This window comes from Syngnathus acus, chromosome 23 (assembly GCF_901709675.1).
Source record: "Syngnathus acus chromosome 23, fSynAcu1.2, whole genome shotgun sequence".
NCBI classification, from domain to species: Eukaryota; Metazoa; Chordata; class Actinopteri; order Syngnathiformes; family Syngnathidae; genus Syngnathus; species Syngnathus acus.
Window position 1 is genome coordinate 1,429,508 of NC_051107.1, and position 26,035 is coordinate 1,455,542.

At 42.0% G+C, this 26,035-nt stretch overlaps 1 protein-coding gene across 1 annotated transcript; it reads left to right on the forward strand.

Annotated features, from left to right (window-relative positions):
• The first annotated feature begins 625 nt into the window (after nucleotides 1-625).
• tmtc2a (transmembrane O-mannosyltransferase targeting cadherins 2a) lies at nucleotides 626-25,020 on the forward strand. Its single transcript, XM_037242610.1, has 12 exons — nucleotides 626-1,041; nucleotides 12,732-13,329; nucleotides 18,682-19,510; nucleotides 19,593-19,707; nucleotides 20,481-20,566; nucleotides 20,816-21,000; nucleotides 21,080-21,158; nucleotides 21,732-21,853; nucleotides 22,421-22,502; nucleotides 23,426-23,540; nucleotides 23,611-23,674; nucleotides 24,283-25,020. Exons 1-12 carry the CDS (start codon nucleotides 959-961, stop codon nucleotides 24,472-24,474), a joined length of 2,550 nt encoding a protein of 849 aa, XP_037098505.1. The 5' UTR covers nucleotides 626-958; the 3' UTR covers nucleotides 24,475-25,020.
• Nucleotides 25,021-26,035: the final 1,015 nt, after the last annotated feature.

Genomic DNA, 26,035 nt, shown 5'->3' on the forward strand with positions numbered 1-26,035 from the left:
GGAATCCCAAAGCATCAGTGAACAAAACACTCGGCTTAATGAGTTGTTCCGAACGCCAGGGTTACAAATGTGTCACCAACCTCCGCCTACGATGTTTTGCCTCCACTCCATGTGCTTTGCTTTTACTACTGGGTTCCTCTTCCAAGACCCCCGACAGTGTGACAGGCTTTGGTCCATCTGGTGGTCAAGCCAGTGCGTCCATACGCAATCTCGACCTGTAAGGGACAAAATGCATTGGTGGAAATTTGGGAATCAGCACACACGTGTTCCTCCATTTTACCCCAAAATAACTTTCAGATGTTCTAGTAGGCTTTTTCTGACTATTATTTTCCCACTTTATCTCAGAAGACTAACACTGCTTGTCGTTTTTAACTGTGTAGCCTATGCTAGTGTTCGTGATCAATTTACTAAATCTTAAAATAAATTGTAGTATGAGTTCTTTCATTAGTAATTAATGCGTTAAATTAAATGCTCTGTGCTTTTATAATGGACAATTCTGACATTTTATGCATTAATAACAGTTAGTACGTATAACTATTTCTTTCAAATCCGGCAGGAAACAATGATAAAAGCCCTCTTTGTGTGCGAATGATTGTACTCGGTGCAGCAGCCATTGCGCATGCGCAGCCTTCAAAACCACATGCGCCTGGCTCTCGCTCCCTTTCTGCTCTCGGGCGCACACACGCACATTGTGACCAGAGATGCGCATCACGGCCACACACGCGGATGCCGTCGCTCTCCATCGCCCCCTGACAACGCTCGCGAGCCGCTTGTGAGCGTCATGGCCCGCCGCGACACACTTTCGGTGCGCCGGGAGAAGCCCTGCGCGGCGTGGGGAGCCGCGCTGCCGAGCGGCTGAACAACAACAGACTTATCCACCCGTCATCCACTTCTCGTTCTCCTTTTGGAAGCGATCCTCTCCCCCGGCCGCCTGCAAGCTCCGCTTCGGCTTGGAGAGATGATCACGGAGCTGTTATGCACCGCCGTGGCCGTGGGGGTGTACGTGAACACGCTGGACGCGGACTTCTGCTATGATGACAGGTAAGTGGGTCGCACTCCTCCTCCCCATCACCCTGGCTACCCTAGTTAGGTTACCATGGCTACGGCACTTGTTTTGCATGTGCTCTTGTCAATCAATTGGACTTTGGATCTGCATTGATACTTAAGTGAGGTTTTCGTTGTCAAAATAGTTACTTGAGTCTGGGCAGTAGTGAGCTCGTTTGTCTCGCATTTCTGAGGTTCAAGTCACCGGCTTGCAGCTTCCTCCCACATTCCAAGAAAATCCATGTTAGATTTATTGGAGATTCTACAAGTGTCACGCTCATCCAAAGTCACCTTGGCGGGTCTTCAACTCGAGGATAAGCCGTAAAGAAAATAGAGTCTTATTCTCCGCTATCATAACTCAGTTGTTTTTTTTAGAAACACAATCCCTGCTACTGCTCGAGTCCTGATGTTGTGGCTACACTCACATTTGCAATAAATCATCAAGTGATGACATGTGAGCAATGTGTTGGATTATTTATGTGAGAGCAATCAGTGAACAGGTGCTTTCTTTCTGTCTGGCAATAATCTGCAGGCACTTTTTAAAGGTCAGAATTCCAAGTCCAGGTTTTGAAGAACTTCAACCGGGATGGACTCTATAGCTCGTTTCTGACCCTGAACGTAATGAGAGTATTGATGTTTTGACATCCAGTGGAGAATAGTGGTTCACAGTGTGATTGACTGGCGACTAAAATCCATCTCAGTACGTCCTCCATTTTCTATTCCAGTCGTGTCCCAGAGCAGTTATCCGCCGTATCAGACTTTTACGGTGATGCTGCCCAGCGGTCGGCCATCCGTCATGCTTGTGCGTACATGTGACCGTAACACGGCGGGCTCTTGTCAAGGAGCCTTTGGGTGACGGATTACCCCAAGTGGCGACCGGCGCGTTCGGGCCCACACTCCATCCCCGCCGTCAAAGTTCAGCATCCACCTACGCCGCACATCAATCAAAGTCTCGGTTGTAATTTACACGGGGGGACAAACAAAAGGGGGGCTTTTGCTTCACAACTGCGAGATGAAGGTGGATGAATAGCAATGAGAAGCGTGACCCACCCTGGCTCTTCATCAAACGGCGTCCTCGCTCAGGGTCAAGAGTCGTGTGCTCGGGAAGACCCCCCCCCTCCCCCCGGGGGGAGGTCGGAAGAGTTACGAGCGGTTACCAACAAGAGCGGAGAACCACTAATCACTCTGCGCCGCTTGCCTGAGGAGACTCCTCGACGAATTTCCCTTTTCATCCTCGTTTGTCTTTCACAACGAGCCTCGTTGTGATCTTCCTAAAGCTTATCTGACCTTTCACCCCTCTCTAATCAAACCCTGGCTACTTCATGGAGTTCGGAGACGGCAAATCCAACTCGCAGGGATGTTCTGGTGGCTTTCTGCTTTTGCAATCAGGTCAAGTGTTTTTCCTGGGCACAGCTAATGCTAATACCAATGAGAAAAAAAAAACATTGCTTGTCAAACCATTACAGGTTTTATTACGGGAGATAAGTTAAGCCAGACTTGGGAAAATCATAGCGACTGTTCTTTAAGTTTAATATAAATGTTAAGTGCTTCACATTTTTGGGAAGACTAGTGACGAAGGGATTTTTTTTTTTGATGGGGGAAATTATTTGAGGAAGGCTTTTATTTTTTTTTTAAAGTGGATAACGATTCTTTGACATTTCGTTTTATTACCAAGCTCACAATTGATTGCTTGTGGCGGACATTATTTAATTTCTGTAGCCAGAAAGGCCCTTTAAAAAAAAAGAAAAAAAAGCTGCTGAAAGAGTTTAGTGGAAGGCATTTATTGGAGGGGAGGTAATTATTTTATGAAACTAAGTTAAAAGACCAAATAAGTTGCAGAGCACCCTGGAACGCAAACAGACGGACAAAATATTATTACGACTATTACTCATCGAAAAAAAGACAGTCAGCTATTTGAGGGTGGCATTTATTTTTTATTCCAGCTTTACTGCAATAAATGGAAATGAGGGAAGCATTTACTCGTGAGGAAGCCTTTCACTTTTATTGTGGAATATGATGAAGCCAATGTTCAGGACCAAATACTTCTCAAGATTTTTATCTAGTTAAACGATGCATCGTGATAGAGGGACTCAAGTATCGAATTATTTGCGCATGATTCAAATTAAGATGAAGGCGACAGCATGGCGGAGCATCCTTAGTGGCTTCTAGCATCGCGAATGTTTTTCCTTGTGACCCCGACCCTGTTTTTAATCTTCATCAATAAGTGCATCAGTGTGATAATGTCCCTCAAAAATGTCCTTGATCTCGGTTCAAAACCAAACCGCTTTGAGTTGAAACGCTAATGAATTGCCTCGACGTTCCGCCACACATGAGTCACCCGAGGAAACGCCTTGAAATGAGGAAAATATTTATGAGGACAACGTTAAACGACCACACGTAAATGACATCGTTATATGAAAAACATGCTTCCTCTTTCTTTCTGGCATGAAGAGTAAAGCAAAAATCCCAATTCCACTGATCAGTCCAGATTCAACATCCCAATTTGAAAATGGTAGCGGGCTATTATGTCATAAACACTCACGCTGCTTAACGACACACAAACAGTAATAACGACATGATTTGCCCAATGGCGCCACTAGCACGCGATGTAATTGCCGCAATCTGCTGAAGGAAAAAAAAAAAAAAAAAAAGCCAAATTGCATTGCGGCTGTTTAAGTTACACTATGTGCTCGGAGTCTATAAATATTGGTGCAAGATGTAGGCCAAAGAGACATGTGAGCAAATGCTCGGGTGTGTGCGTGCCATATTATGCAGCTTGAGGGGGGTGACAACGTGTTGGCCTGCCAGGAAAAATGTTCCTTGGAAATGAATAACATTGTCTCAAGACATGCAGCTTTTAAAATGTGTCTATGAAAAGTCACCAAATGATTACATTTTAAGCAGAAACAGGCAAAATGAATGAAATGAAAAGCCTCCCTCGCTATTGGCGATGTGTCACTGTGATGTCGTATCGCCGGGGAAGCTTGAACATGTGTTTTTATTCATCCACAATGCTATTTCAGCAGCTTGCCCGTTTGGATTCAGGCGTGGATTCGTCAAAAAACAACAATCTTGTAAACTGAGTTCCTGTTTGTGGCATTAGATTTCCATTTTGTCAAAGCGCGCTTCTAAAAATGACCAACCGGGCGTAATCTAAAACCCTGACACAATCGGTTTGGGTGTGCATGTGCGACACTCGCATTTAGCTAGCACTCTCCATCTCTTTGTAACTGATAGGGCTCCGCTATCACCTTTCAGCGATTTTCAAATTTATTGTCCTGAGTTAGTATTGTTTTTTTACAACCAAACCTGAGTGTGACTGAATCAAAACAAGGTCAGTTTTTTTTTTAAATATTTTACATCATAGAACCCAAATTTCTTTAGCCAAGCAACGCCTGGCAGGACCTTGACCTACAATCTGAAACAAAACAAAATGAGTGCCGACTCTACACTTTCATTCTACTGACACCCACGTCACTCACCAAGCCTTATACACTCAAAATCACAAATTTCAGAATTTCAGGATGGTGAACCCAGGTTGGTAAAAATAAAAACTGCACCTCACACCTCATTATTATGCTTAATAATGCAAAATGTATGCTTATGCGATTTAATCGATTAATCGGTAGAAGACTAGATAATAAATTTAATATTTAAAAAAATCGCATCCCATGCTTGGCACCACAAGACCCCAAAAAATCGAACCGAGATCTGTTTTACGTATTACTCATAGATTTTTCCAATTAAGAACAGCCTTTCCCAACCACAAGCTACACTTTCCCTTCAACTCCCCGACAGCACTACGGTGAAGGTGCAGGCCTCATAAACATGGAGACTCTTGGCTGCTGACTCCGCTTCATGCACGGTTACTCCAACTAACTTATAAAATGCATCCGCAGCTTTGCGAAGCCGGGGCGGGTCGACTCGGCCGTCTGCGCTCGTGTGGAAATGATTTGGTGCTTCACACCTCATAAAAACCACAGAGAGATGGACCGAGAGACGACGTGAGTGACTGCGGGTCGAAGGGAGATCAGGTGACAGCACCGCCTCCGGCATCACTGTAGCGTGCTATCATAAAATGTTGTGTTATTACCCACGGAGGATTACGGGCCACGGTTTCGGCCGAGGAATGTGAAGTGGGTGAATTTCTGCATGGATGGTCTCGCAATGGGATGCGGCTCTGGATATCAGGTGCGCCGCTTATTAGGTAAACATTGCAGTGGTGGTGGCCCAATTCAGAAGGCAACCGTGATAAATGAGACAATGGATGAAGGCAGCCAGTCTAAAAAAAAAAATCTCGGACGGAGATGATAGGCGAGGCGGTAGGCAAGGTTTATTCGTGCTTCCATGATGGACTGTGACAAAAAAGTAATTTGTTTTTAATGGATCTTTGCCACATCCACACCCCATTTTTATCTTTAGCCTTTCGTATATTACTTTGAATCCATCGCACTCTCCTGAAGGTCACTGAATTATGTATGTTGAGGGAAAAAAAAAAATTGGTTTTGAGATAGGTGCCTTTGTCAATATTTCAGCAGCCACAATGTGAGTTATAGAATGCAATGAGGCATTCAACTTTCCGCTTTGGGGTGTTATCTAGAGCCGTCAAAATGAATCGATTAATCGCCGAGTAATTGATTATCAAATTAATCGACAACTATTTTACTTAACGATTAACCGTTTAGAGACATTTTTTCTTAGAAAGGTTCAAATCCAGCAATTGTTCATTATATTTGTATTTATTCATGAAAACAGATTATCTTTTGTTTTTCCTCAAAACAAGATATTTGCAAACGTTTGCTGTTACTACGGAAAACAATAACCGCTTCAGTAACTGAATTTCAAAAAGTGCAAAGACGTGATGCTCGCTTGCTATTTTGTTTTTTGTCCCATTTTGTACATGACATCATGTCTGCGTGTCCTTCTCAGGAGATTCTTTTTGGCGGAGGGCGAAAAGCTTATATAGCTCCCGCGAGATTTGCGGCGACCACACGGCAGCGACAGAAGGTGGCGGAGGAATATGATGTACTTTTATGACACCATATGTTCCTTGGTAATGAGGTTCGGAGCATACCGGGGACTCTGTCGATACGCTAGCTTGGAAATAGCTAGCTAGGATTTGTTGTGCTTTGGTTAAAGGTCAAATAGGTGGGATTCACACTTTTAGGAGGAAGCAACGGTCAGGCAAATGGCTTCCTTGTACCCACCATGTTGATCACAGTTCCCAGTTTGAAAAGATCTTAGATAATTAACACGAACCCTAACCCTTGCGGTACCCCTTCTTTAGCTCCCGTTTCCCGCTTGCTAATGCTGGAATGTGACAAATGGTCACGGTGAAAGAAAGGAGGACCTACACTGGATTGGATACAGTCCTGCACGGCTTGTTAGTTTGGCTCGGAAAAAGCACCAAAAGAAGCTCCAGAACCAAACAGACAGGATTTTTTGGTATACCCACTCTCGACAGAAGAACCTCCAGATTCTCTAATATCTTGTTTTTCAAATTTAGCATCAGATCGGACATCATTTTTTGGGAATCCCTGGACCTGAAAAGAATGACCATAAAATGGCAGACTTCCTGTGTGAACGTCGTGTCTGCCAAATTTCATGTTTGTAAATTAAATTGGCACCTCATACCTTGGCCCTAAATACTGTTTGGAACGAGATGGCTCATTTAGATTAATCCGGAGAAGAAAATCGATTCCAGACACGTACGTTATCCTTGGTATTTAATTCCTTCATGTTTAATTCAGCGGATTTCTAATACATGTTCGGCACTACATTTTGCTTCGACTGAGCTAATGACTTTAACGCGGGAGTGTTGCTCTGTATTCAATCTCCACGGTACGACTAATTAAATGACTGCAAGAAGAAAAAAACTGCTGTACCTGGAAGTCATAATTCATATCCCCAGAATGTGCACAGCTGCGGTTTGTGTGTTGTTTGGCCATGTTGCAGAGCAACGCTCGGTCCAAATTTTAATCAAGCGGCACATTTATCACTGTGGAAGTAGGCGAGTGCGTGAGAGAGACCGACCACCTTAATTAGTCGTGCAAAGTCAGACGCTGTAATTAACCGTGCAGACTCTGAATGGACTGATTGGCTGATCATTTGGTTTTTCCTAAAAACACGCCGGAGGGTTTTTTCTGCCGTCGTTCTACTGCTGGAATTGAAAGACCAGAAGTTGGTCTGCGTAGGTGCTTTAATAATCCCATAAAATCCCATTTAAGAATTTATAGCAGATTGATTGGGTGAGATTTTCTTCAATGGGAAAGTTCCTGATGGAATGAATGAACTGTTTAACTAGTTCCTCAAGAACAATCGTGATTCAAAGACTTTTGGGGCATGTTGCAAGTATTAAATCCCAAATCAGTACCCGCACCTGCTTGCCCCTGAGGGTGAGCCAAGCGTCGGTTTTATTCGCCATTGATTTCCCGTAGACCTTCCCCGCTTGAGTCTAAACATTCATCACTGACTTTTATTGACATCATCGCTCAGGAAAAGTTGTGGCGGGACCTTCCACTTCTTTAGCTTTGATTTTTTGCTGACGCGGCAGCGGTGGCTTTTTTGGCTCCAGCGACCGTTTAGCACGGACGATCGATTACTAGCGAGAATGCAATGAGACTTGAATCAATCCACTGAAAGATAAATGAGGGAATGGACCTCAGGATAATTGGGTTCATAATAGATCTAAGCGCATGCTCAACAATGGTCTAATCTAATCAGGAAGGTGGCCCATCGCCACTAGCAAAAATGCTAGCTGGGCGTTTTTTGCCCACGTCCGTCTTTCCATATTCCGATGTGTGGGAAAAGAAATGTGGTGCCATTTCTGTCGCTGGCATTGTTCTGCCAGTGGTGAAACTTATGTCTGATGTTTGAACACACTCGTGGCGCTCACTTCCTCAAAATGCAGAGTTGATAATAGAGGAGGAAATAGTCTATTTGTATTTTGCTATTTTTCTACCGGGCAACATTAGTCACTATGCTTATGAATCGCTAATGATCAGGATGAGTGAGGAACACAATTCACACCCTACCTTTAATCAGATTAGACCCCAGACCATGCTGTCACCATTGAATATTTTTGGAAACGATTATTCTTTTGATTATTCCATTGATTAATTGAATAATCGGCTAAACTTTTACTATGCATAAAAGTGTATTGTAAAACCATTTTCCACATTTACTGTTGTTTATATGGTACTATTTAGTGTAATTTAGTAAATTTAAAGGTAATTTTAAAAAGTAAACAACAGTTAAACGATATTACAAAGCAGGGAATAATGTTACCAGACTTTTTGAAACCGATTCAATTACTGGTGCGATTATTATTTGTCAAGGTCTTGTTTTGATTCAACTCAAAACCTGTTTGTTTTCATAAATGGACAATTCTAAGGTAAAACAATGTCTCCAAATGACCAATTATTATAATACAAGACTGTCTCAGAAAATTAGAATATTGTGATAAAGTTCTTTATTTTCTGTAATGCAATTAAAAAAACAAATATGTCATACATTCTGGATTCATTACAAATCAACTGAAATATTGCAAGCCTTTTATAATTTTAATATTGCTGAGTATGGCTTACAGCTTAAGAAAACTCAAAAATCCTATCTCAAAAAATTTGAACATTTCCTCAGACCAAGTATAAAAACAAGATTTAAAACAGCAAAACAAAATCAAACATTTGAAAATGTCCATTGATGCACTCAGTACTTGGTTGGGAATCCTTTTGCACGGATTACTGCATCAATGCGGCGTGGCATGGAGGCAATCAACCTGTGGCATTGCTGAGGTGTTATGGATGCCCAGGATGCTTCAATAGCGGCCTTTAGCTCATTTGCATTGTTGGGTCTGGTGTCTTTCAGCTTCTTCTTCACAATACCCCACAAATTCTCTATGGGGTTAATGTCAGGGGAATTGGCAGGCCAATCGAGGACAGTAATGCCATGGTCAGTACACCATTTACTGGTGGTTTTGGCACTGTGGGCAGGTGCCAGATCATGCTGGAAAATGAAATCATCATCTCCATAGAGCTTTTCAGCAGACAGAAGCATGTAGTGCTCTAAAATCTGCATTTACTCTGGACTTGATGAAACACAGTGGACCAACACCAGCAGCTGACATGGCTCCCCAAACCATCGCTGACTGTGGGAACTTCACACTGGATTTCAAGCAACTTGGATTTTGTTCCTCTCCAGCCTTTTCTTCAGACGCTGGCGCCTTGACTTCCAAATGAAATACAAAACTTGCTTTCGTCTGAAAAGAGGACTTTGGACCACTCTGCAACTGTCCAGTGCTTCTTTTCCATAGAGAAATTTCTTTTTGTGTCTTACCCTCCTAATGGAGCGTGTCAATGATGGTCCTCTGGACAGCAGTCAGATCAGCAGTCTTCCCCATACTTGTGATTTAGTTTACTGAACCAACCTGAGTGTTTTTCAAGGCTCAGGAAACCCATGCAGGTGTTTCGAGTTAATTAGACCATTCAAGTGATTAGTTGAATACCCTACTAGTATACTTTTTCATGATATTCTAATATTTTGAGATGGGATACTTGAGTTTACTTAAGCTGTATGCCATAATCAGCAATATTAAAATAATAAAAGGCTTGCAATATTTCAGTTGGGTTGTAATGAATCCAGAATGTATGACATTTGTGTTTTTTTAATTGCATTACAGAAGATAAAGAACTTTATCACAATATTCTAATTTTCTGAGACAGTCCTGTAGTTGTCAATTAATTTGATAACTAATTACTTACTGATTAATTGATTAATTTGGACTCGTTTCTAAAAATTTTTAATTTACTTTAATTTTTCTGGGCCAATTATTAACACTGACGATCACCCGATCATTACCTTTTGTCACAAAATGGGAAGACCACAAAAACCAGAAAACAACCGGCGATTGAAACTCTTGAAATTCAGGTCATTAATTTGGAATTATCACAATTCATTACAGCGACTGAACTTTGACATACCTCGAGCTCTGCTGCTACCTCGCTCTCTCACACAGAAACTAAGGAGGAAGCTTAAGCCAAATGAGGGAGTGTGTAGTACCTCGCCTACCGTCACAGACGGGATTCTGAAGATAAGATAAGAGCCAGGGGGAGGGAGGATGATGGATGATGGTGACGGGAAGAAAATTCATTGAAGGAAATTAAAAGGAATAGGAATAGCCGTCAGTAGAATCCTAAAACCCAAAAGCCTCCCGAAATAGAAGACGAAAGAAAATTTGTGGCAAGCACAAGCGAATTTATCTCCCACCGGGGAGTCCAAATGATGCAGCACACACAACAAAAGCGTAATTGTAACATTACACGCTGGCTGTTTATGCTGCTGCCGGTTATTAGAGGCCGGCGGGTGCTGTGTTTTAATTATTTTGGAGTTCTACATTATGAAACATTGAGGAAGGGAAAATAGTCAAAGAAGTCAGTAACAAATACTAGCCACACACCCAGATAAAAGAAAAAAAAAACTGAAAAGCTGTCCTGTACTTTCAGGATTGTGAATAGCCTGCCTGCTCTGCGTGGCCCAAATACGGTGGCGGAATACAAAGGAGCCCCCCCCCCCCATCTCCCCACCCGAGGTTGCCCGCCTTCTTCTGTCACTACGGGAGACCACTCCATGTTCTCAATGAAGTCGTCACGCTCACAAACACAAAAACAGACACCTGGTTGATTATTGTGGATTTCTTGAAGCGTCGTTTTTTTTCATCCATACATTCAAACGGTGACTGATGACTGGCTGGCACTGATTTAAATATTTAAATGATTTACTACCACAACTGGAAAACAGGGGACCCTGCTTTCCAAATGAGGAACTGTAGAAAATCTTTTTTAAAAATGATGTCATGGCCGCTAAACGTGAACTCCCCGACAACAGACCTCTAAAATACACATGCTTTCTTTGTCAGAAAACAATGTTGGGAAACGGTGGAAATTTGCTCGACCGTAGCTCACGCAAAGACATCTTTACAGGCTCGTCAGCGAAACAATTAAATTCGGTCAACATTTAAAATAGTCTTTAATTCTCCTGGCAGCTCTCCCGCTCTATTTTTTCGGCTCCAAGCGCTAAAAACGTACAATCTCCAGACAAAGGAAGTCTTTGGCTGAACCCCCACCACCCCCACAGCCTTTCTATGTTGTACGGCATGCATGCACAAAGACAGAAAGTGTGCTAATGATCGTCAACATGCCCCATGAGGAAGAACAGGGTGGGTGCCATGGAAGCCCTCTTTCATTGAAAATTTGTATTCTAAGAGTAGTCTACTTTAAATGCTTTCTTGATTTTGTTTTTATTGTATAGATTTTATATAGTAATGTGAATTGATAGTTTCAAAGAGGTTAGGATCTGTGAAGTAGGCTCTGGCGGAGGTCTGGTCTCTCTCTTTAGTGGCACTTGAGCGTAGTTAAATGTAAATGTAAATAAAATGTAACACTCCTGTTATTGCATTCACTTGGGAAAAAAATAGTAATTTGAGAAGGGGTATTTTTTTAATAATTATTTCTTAATAATAGTTCTGTTTTATGGAATTTTTTCTGCTCATATTTCTTTTCTTTAATATTTTATATTTTTTGAAAAAAAAAATATAAAAAAAATTTAATATTAAAAAAATATAAAACAGAATTTTTTTTTAAAATAAAACAAAAATATTTGTTAAGAGCAGAGCATTAGTACTGAAGCATATTGCAGTCAACATAAAAACCCAATTGTATATATATTCCAAAAACAGGGGGGGGAAATCCCCCTCAAAATTTACTCCAAAAGTAGTTTCTTTCTCCAAGTGAATGCAATATGCTTCCATCATTTCGAAATGAACAGATTCATTTTGTCCACCCACCTTCCGTTGTATGAATAATGTAATATTCAGAAAGCCTGAACAGCTTTCTTATCATTCACAAATCTCTATTGAAGGGACTTTCAAAGCATTCTTCCTCTTTTTCCCTCATTTCACCGCCTCCTATTTCCTCTTTGTATGTATGCGCTACTTTCTCAGGAATAACGTCCGCTCAGCTACATCCTTTTCAATTGTTATTATTATGAGCTCCATCTAACTGAACAACATTTTTTTTTTTTTTGCTGATGCTTATTCTCTACCTCGCTGCCTGTGTTCCTGCTAATGAGGGGAATCAACGGCGGGGCTTGGGGGGGGCTGTAAAAGCACCTGTAGAAATGTCAGATTACATCAAAGTCAGTGTTTGACTGGAATATTTAATTTTTGCCATGAACGTGGAGTGTAAATAGATTATAGTACCTCATCAACAATATGAAAGAGCGATGTACAAGAAATTAATCAGACACAAAATAACCTTAGTCTAATTTATTTGAAGCTGTAAAATGATAAATGGTAAAACAAACTTTTATATTATTGAGGTACTATGCATATTATTCCAAACCTATTAAAAAATGTAAATTATAAAAAAGGCCTATTTATGTTGTAGTATAGGGCAAAATAAGACCTGGTGTGAATGCAATTAAGGTGTCTGCCACCTAGTAGCGATTAGTGATATTACAACTTAAAACTATTGTATTCGCAAACCTGCGGATTACCTCGTAATTTATTTTTTAAATATTTGTTTTCTAATTTGGGATTTCTAAGTACGTGACGGTGCAACGGTTGTGTGCGAACGAACACGTGACCAGGCAGAGGCGAAACTTGGAAGTAATATTTGCATCTTCTTTTCCAGCCGAGCCATCAAGACCAATCAGGATCTTCTCCCAGTGACCCCGTGGACCAACATCCTGTATGACGACTTCTGGGGTACCCTGCTCACCCACAGCGGCAGCCACAAGTCCTTCCGTCCTCTTTGCACCCTCACCTTCCGCCTCAACTATGCCCTGCACGGCCTGCGGCCTTTTGGCTACCACCTGGTCAACGTAGCGCTTCACGGGCTTGTAACGGCCGCCTTCACCGCCTTCAGTCGCCCGTTATTGGGCGGAGGACTTTGGAGTCTGCTAGCCGGCTTGCTCTTCGCCTCTCTCCCGGTGCACACGGAGGCGGTCGCCGGCGTGGTCGGGAGGGCGGACGTCGGCGCGGCTTTGTTTTTCCTGCTGTCTCTTCTCTGCTATGCGAGACACTGCGGGCTGCGGGCGGCGCGATGCTGCAGCGCGGGCGGCTCGGTGGCACGCTGCTGGATGTGGATGGTGGGCAGCTTGTGGTGTGCAGCGGCGAGCATGCTTTGGAAGGAGCAGGGGGTGACGGTGCTGGCGGTGTCGGCCGTCTACGACCTCTTCGTCTTCAATCGACTCACATTCCGCCAGGCGCTCCTGCTCCCGCTTGGAAAGGTAAAACCGGGGCATCCTGCGTTCTGCCCCTTTGCCAGTTAATGGTTCTTAAAATTGCCTTGTGTCATGCGCCGTTTGCATTTCTTTAGCTAGCGTGATTAGAAAAAACGTCTGTCCGTGCGAGCCTCACTCTAGTGACACTTGGAAACGAAGCTTTGCTCATTCATCATGCGCGAAGCAGCAAAACAGTCATTTTCCACTTCCATGCAAAACATGGCTTCCAATCGAAGCTCAGAGGCCCAAATGTAAGCGTGATTAAGATTAACATCTTAAATGCATGAGTGCATTTCCGGGAAACACAGTTTTAGGCGAGCATCAGATGTGCAGACTAAATGCTGCGGGTTTTTTCTTCAGAATAACCTTGATACTATGATTACTGGTGTTTGATTGGAGAAAGTGCTCTCTTGCCAGCATGACGACACTTGTAGTGCTAAACAGATGTAAAAAACATTCTCCTTGGCTTGGTGGGGCAAGGACAAACAAGCTTTTTGAGTGCTTGGGTGGAAGCATCCGAAAATTACTCTCTCTCCATTTACTAGGGCTGCTGCTATCAATTTTCTTTTTAGACTCGATTATTCTATTATTCCATCGATTAATTGAATAATTGGATAAAAGTTCATTTTGCATAAAAGTGTATTACAAAAACAATTTCCCCCATTTACTGTTGTTTATTTGGTAGTTTAGTGATAAAAATACAAAATAACCATTAAAAAACAACACACGAGGGATTCATGTTGTATTGACCAAACTTTGGAACCGAGTTACTCGTGCGGTTATAAATAATTATTTTATTTTATAAAGCAGATATCTGTCTTGTTTGGATTAAACACAAAAGATAATTTGTCTGTTTTCATGAATGATTACAAAAAATAATGAATAATTACTGTTGAGAAGCTGATGTTGGAGGATTTGGACAATTCTAAGGTAAAAAATGCCTCCAAACGATTACTCGATGATTAAAATAGTTGTCGATTAATTTGATTACTTGTCTATTACTAATCAATGAATTTTGAGAGCTTCAGCAACTACCAGACCTTCATGTAAAACCTGTTCTGATTAATAACCTTCACCTTTTATCCGATATCTTGCAAGGTGGAAACAAATTAATAGCATTTGTTTTCCAAAGCGGATTAAAAATTGAGGTGAAAGCTCATGAGAAGCTAAGCCACAGCAGGGTGGAATTGTTGCATTGCACCAACGAGGAAAACAGTGGAATAACTTTGGCAAATAAAACCTGGAAGCCTTCCACTTTTTCCTCCATTGTTCCGATCGCTTGCTTCCAGGGCGCTCTGGAAGATTTCATCACTCTCAGTGGTTGTTAGAGGCTGTCGTCACAAATCATTCAGTGCGGGCACGTCATCGACTGGCAGGCAGGAGGGCGTGTGTGTGTGTGTGCGTGTGTGCGTGTGTGTTCCTGGTGCCAACTGCTGCCCCTCCTGCCACCACATCTGGCTCATTTATCACTCCGCTGGTACCCTCCAGTACGGGCCCAGTCGCGGTTATCTTGGCAGGGAAGCTTGTGACTCGACGGGCTCGGCCACGGGGGCAATTGTTTCTTCGATAATGAGCCAGACGTCTCAAAAAGAGACGCTTGGGAACAAAGAGATGAAGGATGTAGGAGAGGGAAACTATGCTCTCATTTCCCTCGCTTTATCTGTTCCCAGTCTTGGGAATGGACCACTTTTGTTTTACTTGAAGGAGAGTCTTTAGCTTTAAGGCTAAAACAGTAGCGGTGTGTTTTTTGTAACATCGATTGTAAAGATCTCGGACGGCTGCTTTACTGCAGAGAGAAGGAAATGCAAATCCGTCGACAGATGTGCTCCGGCCGGCGTTCCATCCCTCATTCCATTTACTCCCTAATCAGACTGAGATGAGATTTCAAATGGGGAACGGTAGAATTGGCAGAGAGTGGGAGAGGGAGACAAAGGAGGGTGTGGTGTTAGCACCGCAGTCTATAGAGAAGGAAGAAAAAAAAAAGAAAAATCTGAATTTGATTCCTGTGTAATATTTTGCTACATATCTCTAAAAGACAACAATATGTTGTTCGTCAATCAAAGGAATTAAGACGTTTATACTTTAAATTAGAGCTGTCAAAAATGATCAATTAATCGCCAAGTAATCAACTGGTAATCGTTCACAGCAATTTTTCTTCCTTAGACTGGCCCGAATCGTCTAATGTCAGCTTCTCAATGGCAATTATTCATTCATTTTTGTAATCGGAAACAATAAAGACAAAGACGGTCCTTTGTGTTTAATGAAAGCAATAATCGTAACAGTTCCGGAATCGGTTTCAGAAAGTATAGTGAGTACGTTTATCCCTCTTGTGCAATAGTTAATTGTTATTTATTTGTTTTTTTTAATAAAGAATACCAAATAAACAGTAAATGGGTAAAATGGTTTTGTAATACATTTTCACGCAAAATAAAATTTGATCTGATTATTCGATTAATCAGTGGAATAATCGATAGAATAAACAATTCTAAAAATAGTGACAGTCCTAACTTCAAACCTTGTGCTTCTTAACTTTAGTTCCTGTATTAATCTTCGAAAGAAATACATATATCCTTGAACTGGCTCAGAAAAACAATCCATGTGAATTCAATCAGATGTACAGCATCAAGGGCTAATACTCTTGAAATCCTGAACTAGCGCCACTGATCAGCTGTCCTTGTCGACGCTCGCTTGAGACTTCATCATTTGGATTACTTCGTCGATATTTTTGCGCAACAAAGTATTCTTGATTTTTATGGCGCTCGATTCCAATGCCACACATGATCGCTCAGTCAGTTGGAAGGAGTCACCAGCACTTTTTAAATTGGATGCGACTTTAATCAAAAAAGTCTGTCGGACTTTTTTTGCTCTCGGCACGAAGTCAGCCACGTTCCCCTGCTGCCGCTCGGGTCGCGTTTGATACTCTCAGCACACGGCTGCATTGACACATGAATGGATTCATAGGACGAAAAAGGCAATGGGGGACAATTAGGGAAGGGTTAACGAAAGAGTAAAAAAATAGACGTGTTTGAGTTTTGACGTCAATGAACTCCGTTGATAACATGACATCTTTGAGGCCAACATGGGATATAAGAAACAGCTCTCGGGTCTTAAAGTGTTCCAAATAAAACCCGAAGTGAATCAAGATAATTCCAAACACTTGTTTCCTTGTCTGACGTAAAGGATGATCATTATCTGCATCATTTATTGTGGTTAACCACCTCCGGGGACCACTCGCAGCCAAATTGTGGGTTTATTTTAGTAGCAGTCGATTTTAACAGCGGTGATGTTTTGTGGCACTATGGCGTCATTGATGCCCCTAATTAATTGTCAGTGTGGCTTTGAAATGAAATGTGAAGAAACGTTCTAAAAATATACAGCACCCTCAAAGAGATTAAACTGAGCCTTGTAATCCACATTTCAGCTGGATCAAGGGCATTTTTGTTTTGTAATTATAGCGCAGAGTAGTCAAAATTAATCGATTAATCTACAACAAATTGATGATAAAATTAATCGCCTCATTATTTTAATGATCATGTAATTGTTTAGGGATATTTTCAACTAAGGATTGTCAAACTCTTCTGATTTTAGGCTTTCCAAAGTTATAATTCTGATTTCTCTTGTCTTGCATTAAAATAAACTGATTTATCTTTTGTTTGCTCCAAATAAAAAATAAAAAACTTTTACTTTGTAAACAATGACATTCTCTGTTTAGATGGGGGTTTTCTTAATTGAAAATGGATGGATAGACTAAATGATGCCAAATAAATAACAATGTTTAATAAATGAACCGTAATCGGGGAAAAAATATATATTAATACATTTTAATGCAAAGAAAAATTACCTGATTAAATTGATAAATCGATATAATAACCAATTGAATAATCGATTCTAAACATATTCAATGGTGACAGCCCTAGCATAGCGTACCTAATATTTTGGAAAAACACCTGACGCAGGTGTTGTTTTTCAGGCCTGGGTATGTTTTATGGATTCTTCTTAGTATTATTATTATTATGCTCAGTTTCGCTATTCTGAACCATCAAGAATCCTAAAAACCATTAATTAGAAGGAAATTTTGCAACCTGGGAGAGAAACACACTGCTCGAATAAAAATCTTGCACCTGCGGGCTGCTCGTTTGATTCACTGGAAGCACTTAAAAAACTGATTAGCGTGAAGATTCACGGTCACGCTTGAAAGCGGGTCATGCATCGAGGCGGCAATTAAGGACCAATTTGGGGGGGACTTGCAAAAGCTTTTAAGGCGAAAATAAAGCTCATTTGCTTCCATGCCGCCAACGCTGGAAGGACTTTCATGTCCCCCGTCATGTAGCACCTGTCAAAGTACTCGAAAACCTCCATCGACGGGCTCTTTTAAGAGCGAGTGTCCCGAGGGAGCTGTGGGGGGTTGCCTGCCCCTGATGACCCTCTCATGTTTTTTCCACTTCTCATCTGGTGAAACGAACAGCCGAGCTGGAGCCTGCGGATCCGTGCTAAACCTCTTACGATAATCCTAATGTACGGTTTTGTTATGGACAAGAAGTTGTCTATCATGGTCGCCTTTCAAAAGAACACACAAGGAGATGTTTAGACCATTCATGACATCGTCGAGGGCGTTCCCTTTTCATCATGGAAATTGTTGATGAGACACAGACCACCGCTGCAAATGTTCTGCCCCGCACATTAGAATGCTTTACGGTACGTTTGCGTGAACTCGTACGCTCTTGAGACGGGTTCAAATGTAGTTCATGCCAAAGACGAACTGGGAGATAACAAATGGGCTCACAAAAGAGGCAGTGAACGGCGTTTCGGTGATCATCGCTCACGTTACGTCGCATTAAGTCCGTGAGGGGGAACTCTGCTTGACCTTCACCTCTAAAACATCCAACATGAGCATAGAGAGCAATCAAAAGATCAAGGTTTAAAAGTGTTGCGTGACAGTCGACATCATTGCTGCAGAATTAAGGCTCTTATGAGATGTAAACAGTATGTGCATACCAACAGAATGAGATTTAAGATGATTAGCAGTCACACTCAAGGCAACCCTGACAGCCAACCGGGAAAGCCCGCTTAAATCAAGACTACCAACATATCTGAAACAATAATAGACATTGATAATTTAGTATGAACATGTCAAAATTAATTTGGAGGGAATAACTACTATTATCGTTACAAAGAGAAGATCTGGGATATATTTTGGGGAGGTTGAAACTCCAAGACTCGAATATTTTTAGAGTCGATTATTCCACCGGATAAAACTGTATTTTGCATGGAGGAATATTACTAAATAATTTCCCCCATTTACTGATGTCAAAATTGATTTTGACAGCTCTACTTAAGAGTTATTGTGTTTCGTTTCAGAAGAAGAACCTGAAACTTTTGCCGAGTCTCGCTGTTCTGGCTACCTGGGGCATCATTCTGCTGTCAGGCCGCATCTACTGGATGGGTAACAAGCCTCCCAACTTTTCAAACTCGGACAACCCGGCGGCCGACTCGCCGCATCTCTTCACCCGGACGCTGACCTTCCTCCACCTGCCCGCCGCCAATGCTTGGTTGCTACTTTGCCCCGACAAGCTGAGTTTCGACTGGTCCATGGACGCGGTGCCCTTAGTGAAGTCCTTAGCTGACTGGCGGAATCTTCATACGCTTGCCTTTTATGGAGGAGTCATTCTCCTGACTTGGTTTGGGTTTCACGGCCCTACCTCAAAAGGAAAAGATGCAGAGAGCAAAATAACAAATGGAAAATCGGTCACCAATGGGAATGGTTACCATGCACCTGACACGAACCACAACACAGATTTGGGGCCACCAACGATCACCGTGAACGGTTCAGCCGGACTCCACGACGACCCTCCTTGGATGTCCCTGCCCCCCACAGAAAACCTTGCAATACTCTCATTGGCCTTACTAGCACTACCTTTCATCCCTGCGTCCAATCTCTTCTTTTATGTCGGTTTTGTCATTGCCGAGAGGGTACTCTATATTCCCAGCATAGGCTTCTGCTTACTAGTAGCCACTGGCGCAAGAAGCTTGTACGTCAGACTAAGAAGAAGAAGCTACAGGGCCTTGCTGTTGAGTCTGTGTTTGGTGCTGGTGCTGCTAAACGGACTTAGAACAATTCAAAGGAATAGGGACTGGAGCAATGAGGAGAATCTGTACAAGTCAGGAATTAGTGTGAACCCTGCAAAAGGTAAGACGGGTGATTCTTATGAGCCTCCATTCGTTCTTTTAATACTTTATCCAGCCTGACACTGTGTCAATGTCTCCTGCAGCCTGGGGCAATTTAGGAAATGTTCTGAAAAGCCAAGGCAAGATGGCGGAGGCGGAGAAAGCATACAGAAATGCTTTGCACAACAGGGGGAACATGGCGGACATGCTGTATAACCTGTGAGTGTTTAAGACATCGACCAATCTCCCACTCCTGACACCCTTGATGGGAGTTGCGCTAATCCGATCTGTCACATATCGGGGGAGGCAGAAAGCGAGGTGAACCCAAAGAAGTGACAGACGGGAAGCAAAATCAGACAAAGTAACTCCCACACCAGCAAAAGCAAAGTTGCCATATAACTTCCAAAATCCCAGATTAAAAGTAGTAAATATTTTTAGAATAAATAATTCTGTTAATTAATCCATCAATTAATTGAATAATCGTAAAAACATATTTTGCATCAAAATGGATCAGAAAAACAATTTTCCCTTTTGATTATTATGTATTGTTTATTGATAAAAATAACTAAAAAAACAAAGAATATCATACAACGGAAATGAATGTTGTACTCTGTTATTGTTGTCCGAAGTAAAAGCCAATGTTTGCAAATATCTTGTATCGATTAAACACAAAATATAACCTGTTTGTTTCCATTAATGATGCCAAAAATTGTATGAAAAATGACTGTTGAGAGGCTAACTATTGAGGATTTTGACGATTCTAAGGTAAAAAATGGCTTTAAACGATTACTCGAATATTAAAGTAGCTGTCGAATAATTTAATAATCGATTACTCGATTCATTTTGACAACTGAACTAATGTGTCTCAAAATCGAAACTCAATTATTAAAGTAGTTTTCGATTAATTTAATAATCGATTACTCGATGCATTCTGACAACTCTATACCATTCTGTGTTTCAAAGTTGCATTTTCCCTTCTTGATGTCGTCCAGGGGTTTGCTGCTGCAAGAAAACGAGAGATTTACAGAGGCGCTTCATTACTACAAACTGGCTATTGGGAGTCGGCCAACGCTAGCATGTAAGGAAAACCTTGTGTCGATAGAAAATAACGACAGTGATTGTTCGTTCATTTTGACATTCTGCAGTCTTATGAGTAATTAGACCCAGACCCAAAAGGTCACACTTCATTTCAGAGGCGTGCCACATTTCGGAAATCAGGCCATTTCAGCTTAATCCCACAATCCGTAAAGAGCTAATTAAAAAGGATGGATCAGACGTTGAATGAAAATATATAACAGGGTCGTCCTTTGTCATTTCTATGCTGCAGCCGCCTACCTAAACACAGGAATCATCCTGATGAACCAGGGCAGCCTGGAAGAGGCCAAACGGACTTTCGTGACATGCGCCAACATTCCAGACGAGAATCTGAAGGATCCCCACACCCACAAGAGCTCAGTCACCAGTTGCCTGTATAACCTGGGAAAACTTCTGCACGAGCAGGGCCAACAGGAGGTACAGCGGTTGTAAAATGCTTCATCTGTTCCATTTCCAAGGTGGATTTTATGTAGATTTTTTTTTCTGCATTCTACAGGAGGCCCTTTCCATTTACAAGCAGGCAGTGCAGAGGATGCCCAGACACTTTGCACCGCACAGCCTTTTTAACATGATGGGTATGCCAATTTTTATTTTGTATCACACTGACAAACTAAGGGATCATAAATCCGGTGACACCTACTTTATAAAATGGCCCCATGATGGCATTCAAACAACGTCAAGCAGTGCTGACTTTGGCCGGAGATGTGTTGTTGAAACTTCTTGTTAAGATGATCCACATGAGAAGAGGCTTTAAAGTGAATTCAACAAATGTTGAAGCGTTGCCAAAGCAAACAGCGGAGCGCTGTAGCTTCTCAATGTGCATTTCTACTGAAGAGGATTGAAGCTAATCCAGGGAATAAATCACATCCAACGCCTTGTTATTGTAACACTAATGACATTAATGGAAGCTTAGAGTTGAGATGGTCCGCTTGAGCTCTCGTTTAGTCAGGTGGGGGGAGTCGTGTGCTGATGTCATGTTGATGTCATGTCACTGGAAAAGCCAACTGCATTCGTCTTCCTGATTCTTTCCCAGCATTCAAACACACTGTACATAATCTGTCCTTGACTAACTTGTTAGTTATTTTTTTCCATAGGCAACACTCGGAACTTTTTTCAATTAAACCCTGACCTTTGTTTCCTGTTACCAGGAGAGGCCTACATGAGGCTGAATAAACTGGAGGAGGCAGGTCACTGGTACAAGGAGTCCCTCAGGGTCAAGCCGGACCATATACCGGCTCATCTTACTTACGGAAAACTGCTGTCCATCATAGTATGTACACACACAGTTTTTTGTTTTAAATTAAACTGGCAAAACACTTTTCTGTGCATGTAAACATATTAAGAACTGGGTCACTTGCACCCCATAACACCAATGCCCACATTTTCCTTGCGATGTAGCAGCTGCAAAAAAAAAAAAAAATCTGTCCTTCCACCCGAAGGCAAAAAAAAACTCTGACACTGATGTGACAACAGATGTGTTCACAGCTGAGTCCAGTTTGACTTGTGGGAGTTGCCCTCTATAAACCCTTGAGGGATATTTGACCTCTTTCCTTCCTTGAGTGAAGACATAGGGCCAAGAAATTAGCAGACTTTCTCAGCTCAGACGCACAGCTAAAATATTAGAGCTGCAGTGTTGGTGGATCGGCCTCCTTTGGGCCCTGGAACCGAGATCTGCCTGGACCCTGGACAATGGACCAGACTTTTGACACAATTACTAGGCTTCCTTTTTACATCACCCCATCAGATACCGTTTTGTTGTTATTGTCTTCAAGGAGTCAGTTACAGGTCAAAATGAAGTCTTGCTCATCAATTCACGTTTTCCTCAATTTTCTTAAAGGGACGAAATACAGACGCAGAAAAGTACTACCTTAGAGCCATTGAGCTGGACCCCATGAAAGGAAACTGCTACATGCACTATGGTAAGACTCAAAAACTCCTACAGAACTTTAAAGGGCTGCTTGCATTGTTCTAGTCCGGGTTTTGCATTCATGGCTTTGAGTTTTTGGTCGATTACACGGGGATCTTCGGACGCTTTCATGTGCTATTTAAGCGTTGCGTCGTCAACTTTGTATCCAGACCGCAACCAGCTGAAGTTCTAAACCAGGGTGGACTTCATGTTGCGGCCTGTGTAACCTGATAACACTTGTAATTGCGGGGACTCGGAGAAATTGTTTCTCGGGGGTTGGGGTAGGAAGTGATACTTGTGGGGCAGAGGATTGGTTGCTTGTGAAATTGGGGTTCGGTGTTCGGTACTTTGACAAACTCGAACTTAGTGGGGACTTATGCCGAGTAATTCGAAGCCGGTCCCGCTGTTTCCAGGAAGTAGAGCGGCCATTGTGTCCCACCGTATCGTTCTTCTTTCCTCTCCCTTGGCTTGCTTTGGCACCTGGTAAGGTGGAGCACTGCTGTCTTTGGACGGCGCCGCTTCCCCTTTGCGTTATCTTGCAGACTCTTGTAATACGTGATATTTATTTGGCGCCTTATCTCACATCTGGCTCCTTGAGTGTGTCCGGGGTTCATGGGGCGAGCTCTGAACGTGAGCCTGATATCTGTCGGCCATTTTAATAGGAAGATGCTCTGGACAAGCAAGTGCTTCCTGCCATTGTTTGCAGAACAGACGGAACGTGCCTGAAGGAGCATCGAACCCATAACATTTCATCATCTAGAGACTCTGGGACAGGAAGTTGTGACTGCTAGGCCAGGTGGCCGGTCATGAAAAATCGCAAAATATCTCTGCCGTCTTCCTGTTCGTTTCCTGTGACGCTCGTCTTTTTCACCAGCTTCATTCATCTTCCATTGTTGTCGTGTTTGCAATTATTGAATCTTCTCAATCTCTGTGTAGGTCAGTTCCTGCTGGAGCAGTCGCGACTCGTCGAGGCAGCTAAGATGGCGGAAAGGGCGGCTGAGTTGGAAGGCACGGAGTTCGACGTGGTTTTCAGCGCGGCTCACATGCTCAGGTTAGCTTTGGAAAAACAATCCAGCTGAGGCTGTTCTTAATGACGGGTTGACGCTTTGCCATCTTCTCAGGCAGGCCGGTCTAAATGAGGCGGCAGAGAAGCAGTACCAACGTGCAGCCGGTCTCCGACCAGACGTAAGTACTCGGTTTACAACACCAGAAAATGTGGCGTTATTCCATCACGTCACGGTGCAGCATGAATCAATCACTTCAAAAGAAAAATAAATCCATAGTTTTGTCTAGTAGAGGTAATTTAGAGATTGCATTGCAACTTCCACGTAGTTTTTTTTTTTTTTAGACATGAATTACCTCCCACTGGGAATCCTCCAGTTGTATGATACTGCATATTGTTAGCCTAATAGCATAATAATGTCAATGCTACCGCAGAGTCAAACGTGAAAGTAGTTCTTTTAGGTTAACGCAAAATAGCGGCTGGATCAAATATGACATCATGGTGAAGACAGTCTGGCATGAAACAAAAAGCAGAGCAGCATTCCCAAGGTTGGCGCCGTGACAGCTTGAGACATAAAAGTAAAAAGACTGGAGCTGTCTTCCTCTGCGGCTTTGATGCTGGACACATAAAACCGTTCTCACACATCCAGTCAAGGTCGCCACTGGTGCTGTCGCACGTGTAACTCGACACCAGTGGTTTTCAAAAAGCGGTCTGCGAGCCATAGCACCACCCGATCGTGACTCAAATTACTATCCTGCTAAATCACTCTATGACTGTCTGCTTTCTCCAGTACCCGGCGGCACTCATGAACCTGGGCGCCATCCTCCACCTGAACGGAAAGCTGACCGAGGCCGAGGCTAACTACCTACGGGCGCTGCGCCTCAAGCCCGACGACGCCATCACACGCTCGAACCTGCGCAAGCTTTGGAACATCATGGAGCGGCAGGGGCTCGCCACTAGGACGGAGCAACTTTGGACTTAAATAAGCAGGCCAAGGCAGATTTACGAGGTGCTGAAATGAACTTTGAGGCGACTTTTCTTATTCATTTGGAAAAAACACAATTCTTCAACTGAACTGAAAGATACGGAGGCCGTCGTCTCTTAAGATTTGTGTAAAAAAAAAACTCCAACATGTGGTGCCAAAGCTTGTACGCCTTTTGTGGCTGGCAAATACGCCGGCCAAAAAACTATTTTCACGTTTCTTGTGTGGTCATTTGTTAATTTATTAATATTGTTTTGTGGTGAAAGCCAATGAAATCATTGGTTGCTTACATTGTGTCGCACTGCTATGATGTCGCAAGAACGCCCCCCCCCACAAGAGCTGGACGAAAGTGAATTTACCAAGAACTATTAGGGCCACAGTGAAAAGGAAAAATTAACTAGTGATGTTATGAGAATAAAGTTACATTTATTTGGGACAAAAATAAATCATAATCTTGCAAAAATAGTCAGATTTACTAAATATATATGTATTTTCTAGAAATTAAAACACCTTTTTTTTCATCCTAATATTCAGACTTTCCTAAAAGAATTACATTACAAAAATATATACATTAATTTCATAATATTGCATCCCTTTTCATCAGAAAAAGAAAACTTTTTATCCAAAAATAAGGCTTTATTCACATCATGTTACTACTTTTTCCCTCAAAATAAATATGACATTGTCATATTAACTATAATGTCACTAATACTTCTTTTTCACTTGAAAAAAAATCTGAAAAAGTATATTAGTTAATATAATTTGTAACTTGAAATTATTTATGCTTGCTGTTTTTTTTTAATTATCTAAAATTAATTACTTTATTCTCGCAGTTTTTTTTTCTATTTGGTGTGGCCTTAATTTTCTTTTTAATATACATTTAGTACTTTTTAAATATTGAAATGACCTCATCCACTACATTTTTTTTTTTTTTAAATGCAGAATTCACAACTACCAACATTATCATTCAGCAGGGTGACAGCCATTAAAAAATCCCGCAATACAAAAAGAATATCACCAACCAAACATTACATTAGATGTGTTTCATGGTCATGTAGTTTCAATTAGAGAACGTCTTTTGTGTTTTGTAAGAAAAACTGAACTTTTTGTCCAGAATAAAAATGTTTGCCAATCACGTGTTGTGATTGTTGTTGTACTTTAAGCGGCTTTAAGTAGCTTCAACCAGCTGTCAGCAAAACCCACAAATAAGAACTTCAAGGTTCTACTCACATGTGGCTTGCATTCCAAGCAGCAGCACCTGCCTGTTTTATTGTCCTACGCGAAACACACAACAAGGAAGGAAGCAAGGCAGATGAAAGATTTCCTCCCTGCTCCTCTCCATCACTCTGTGGACTAGCAAAAGAACATATGGTCAGGACCATTGATCTTTCTGTAAAGCACTTTTAAGGCTGATAAATCTTTATTTGTGGCTGTGGAGCGACAACGTGGATGCCACAGTTAATTTTTTTATCTTGCCGTGCAGGAGGTGACACATCACATCATATTAATTGAATCTTTGATGAGAATCTCAGGCATTAGGTTGAACAAGAAATGATTAACA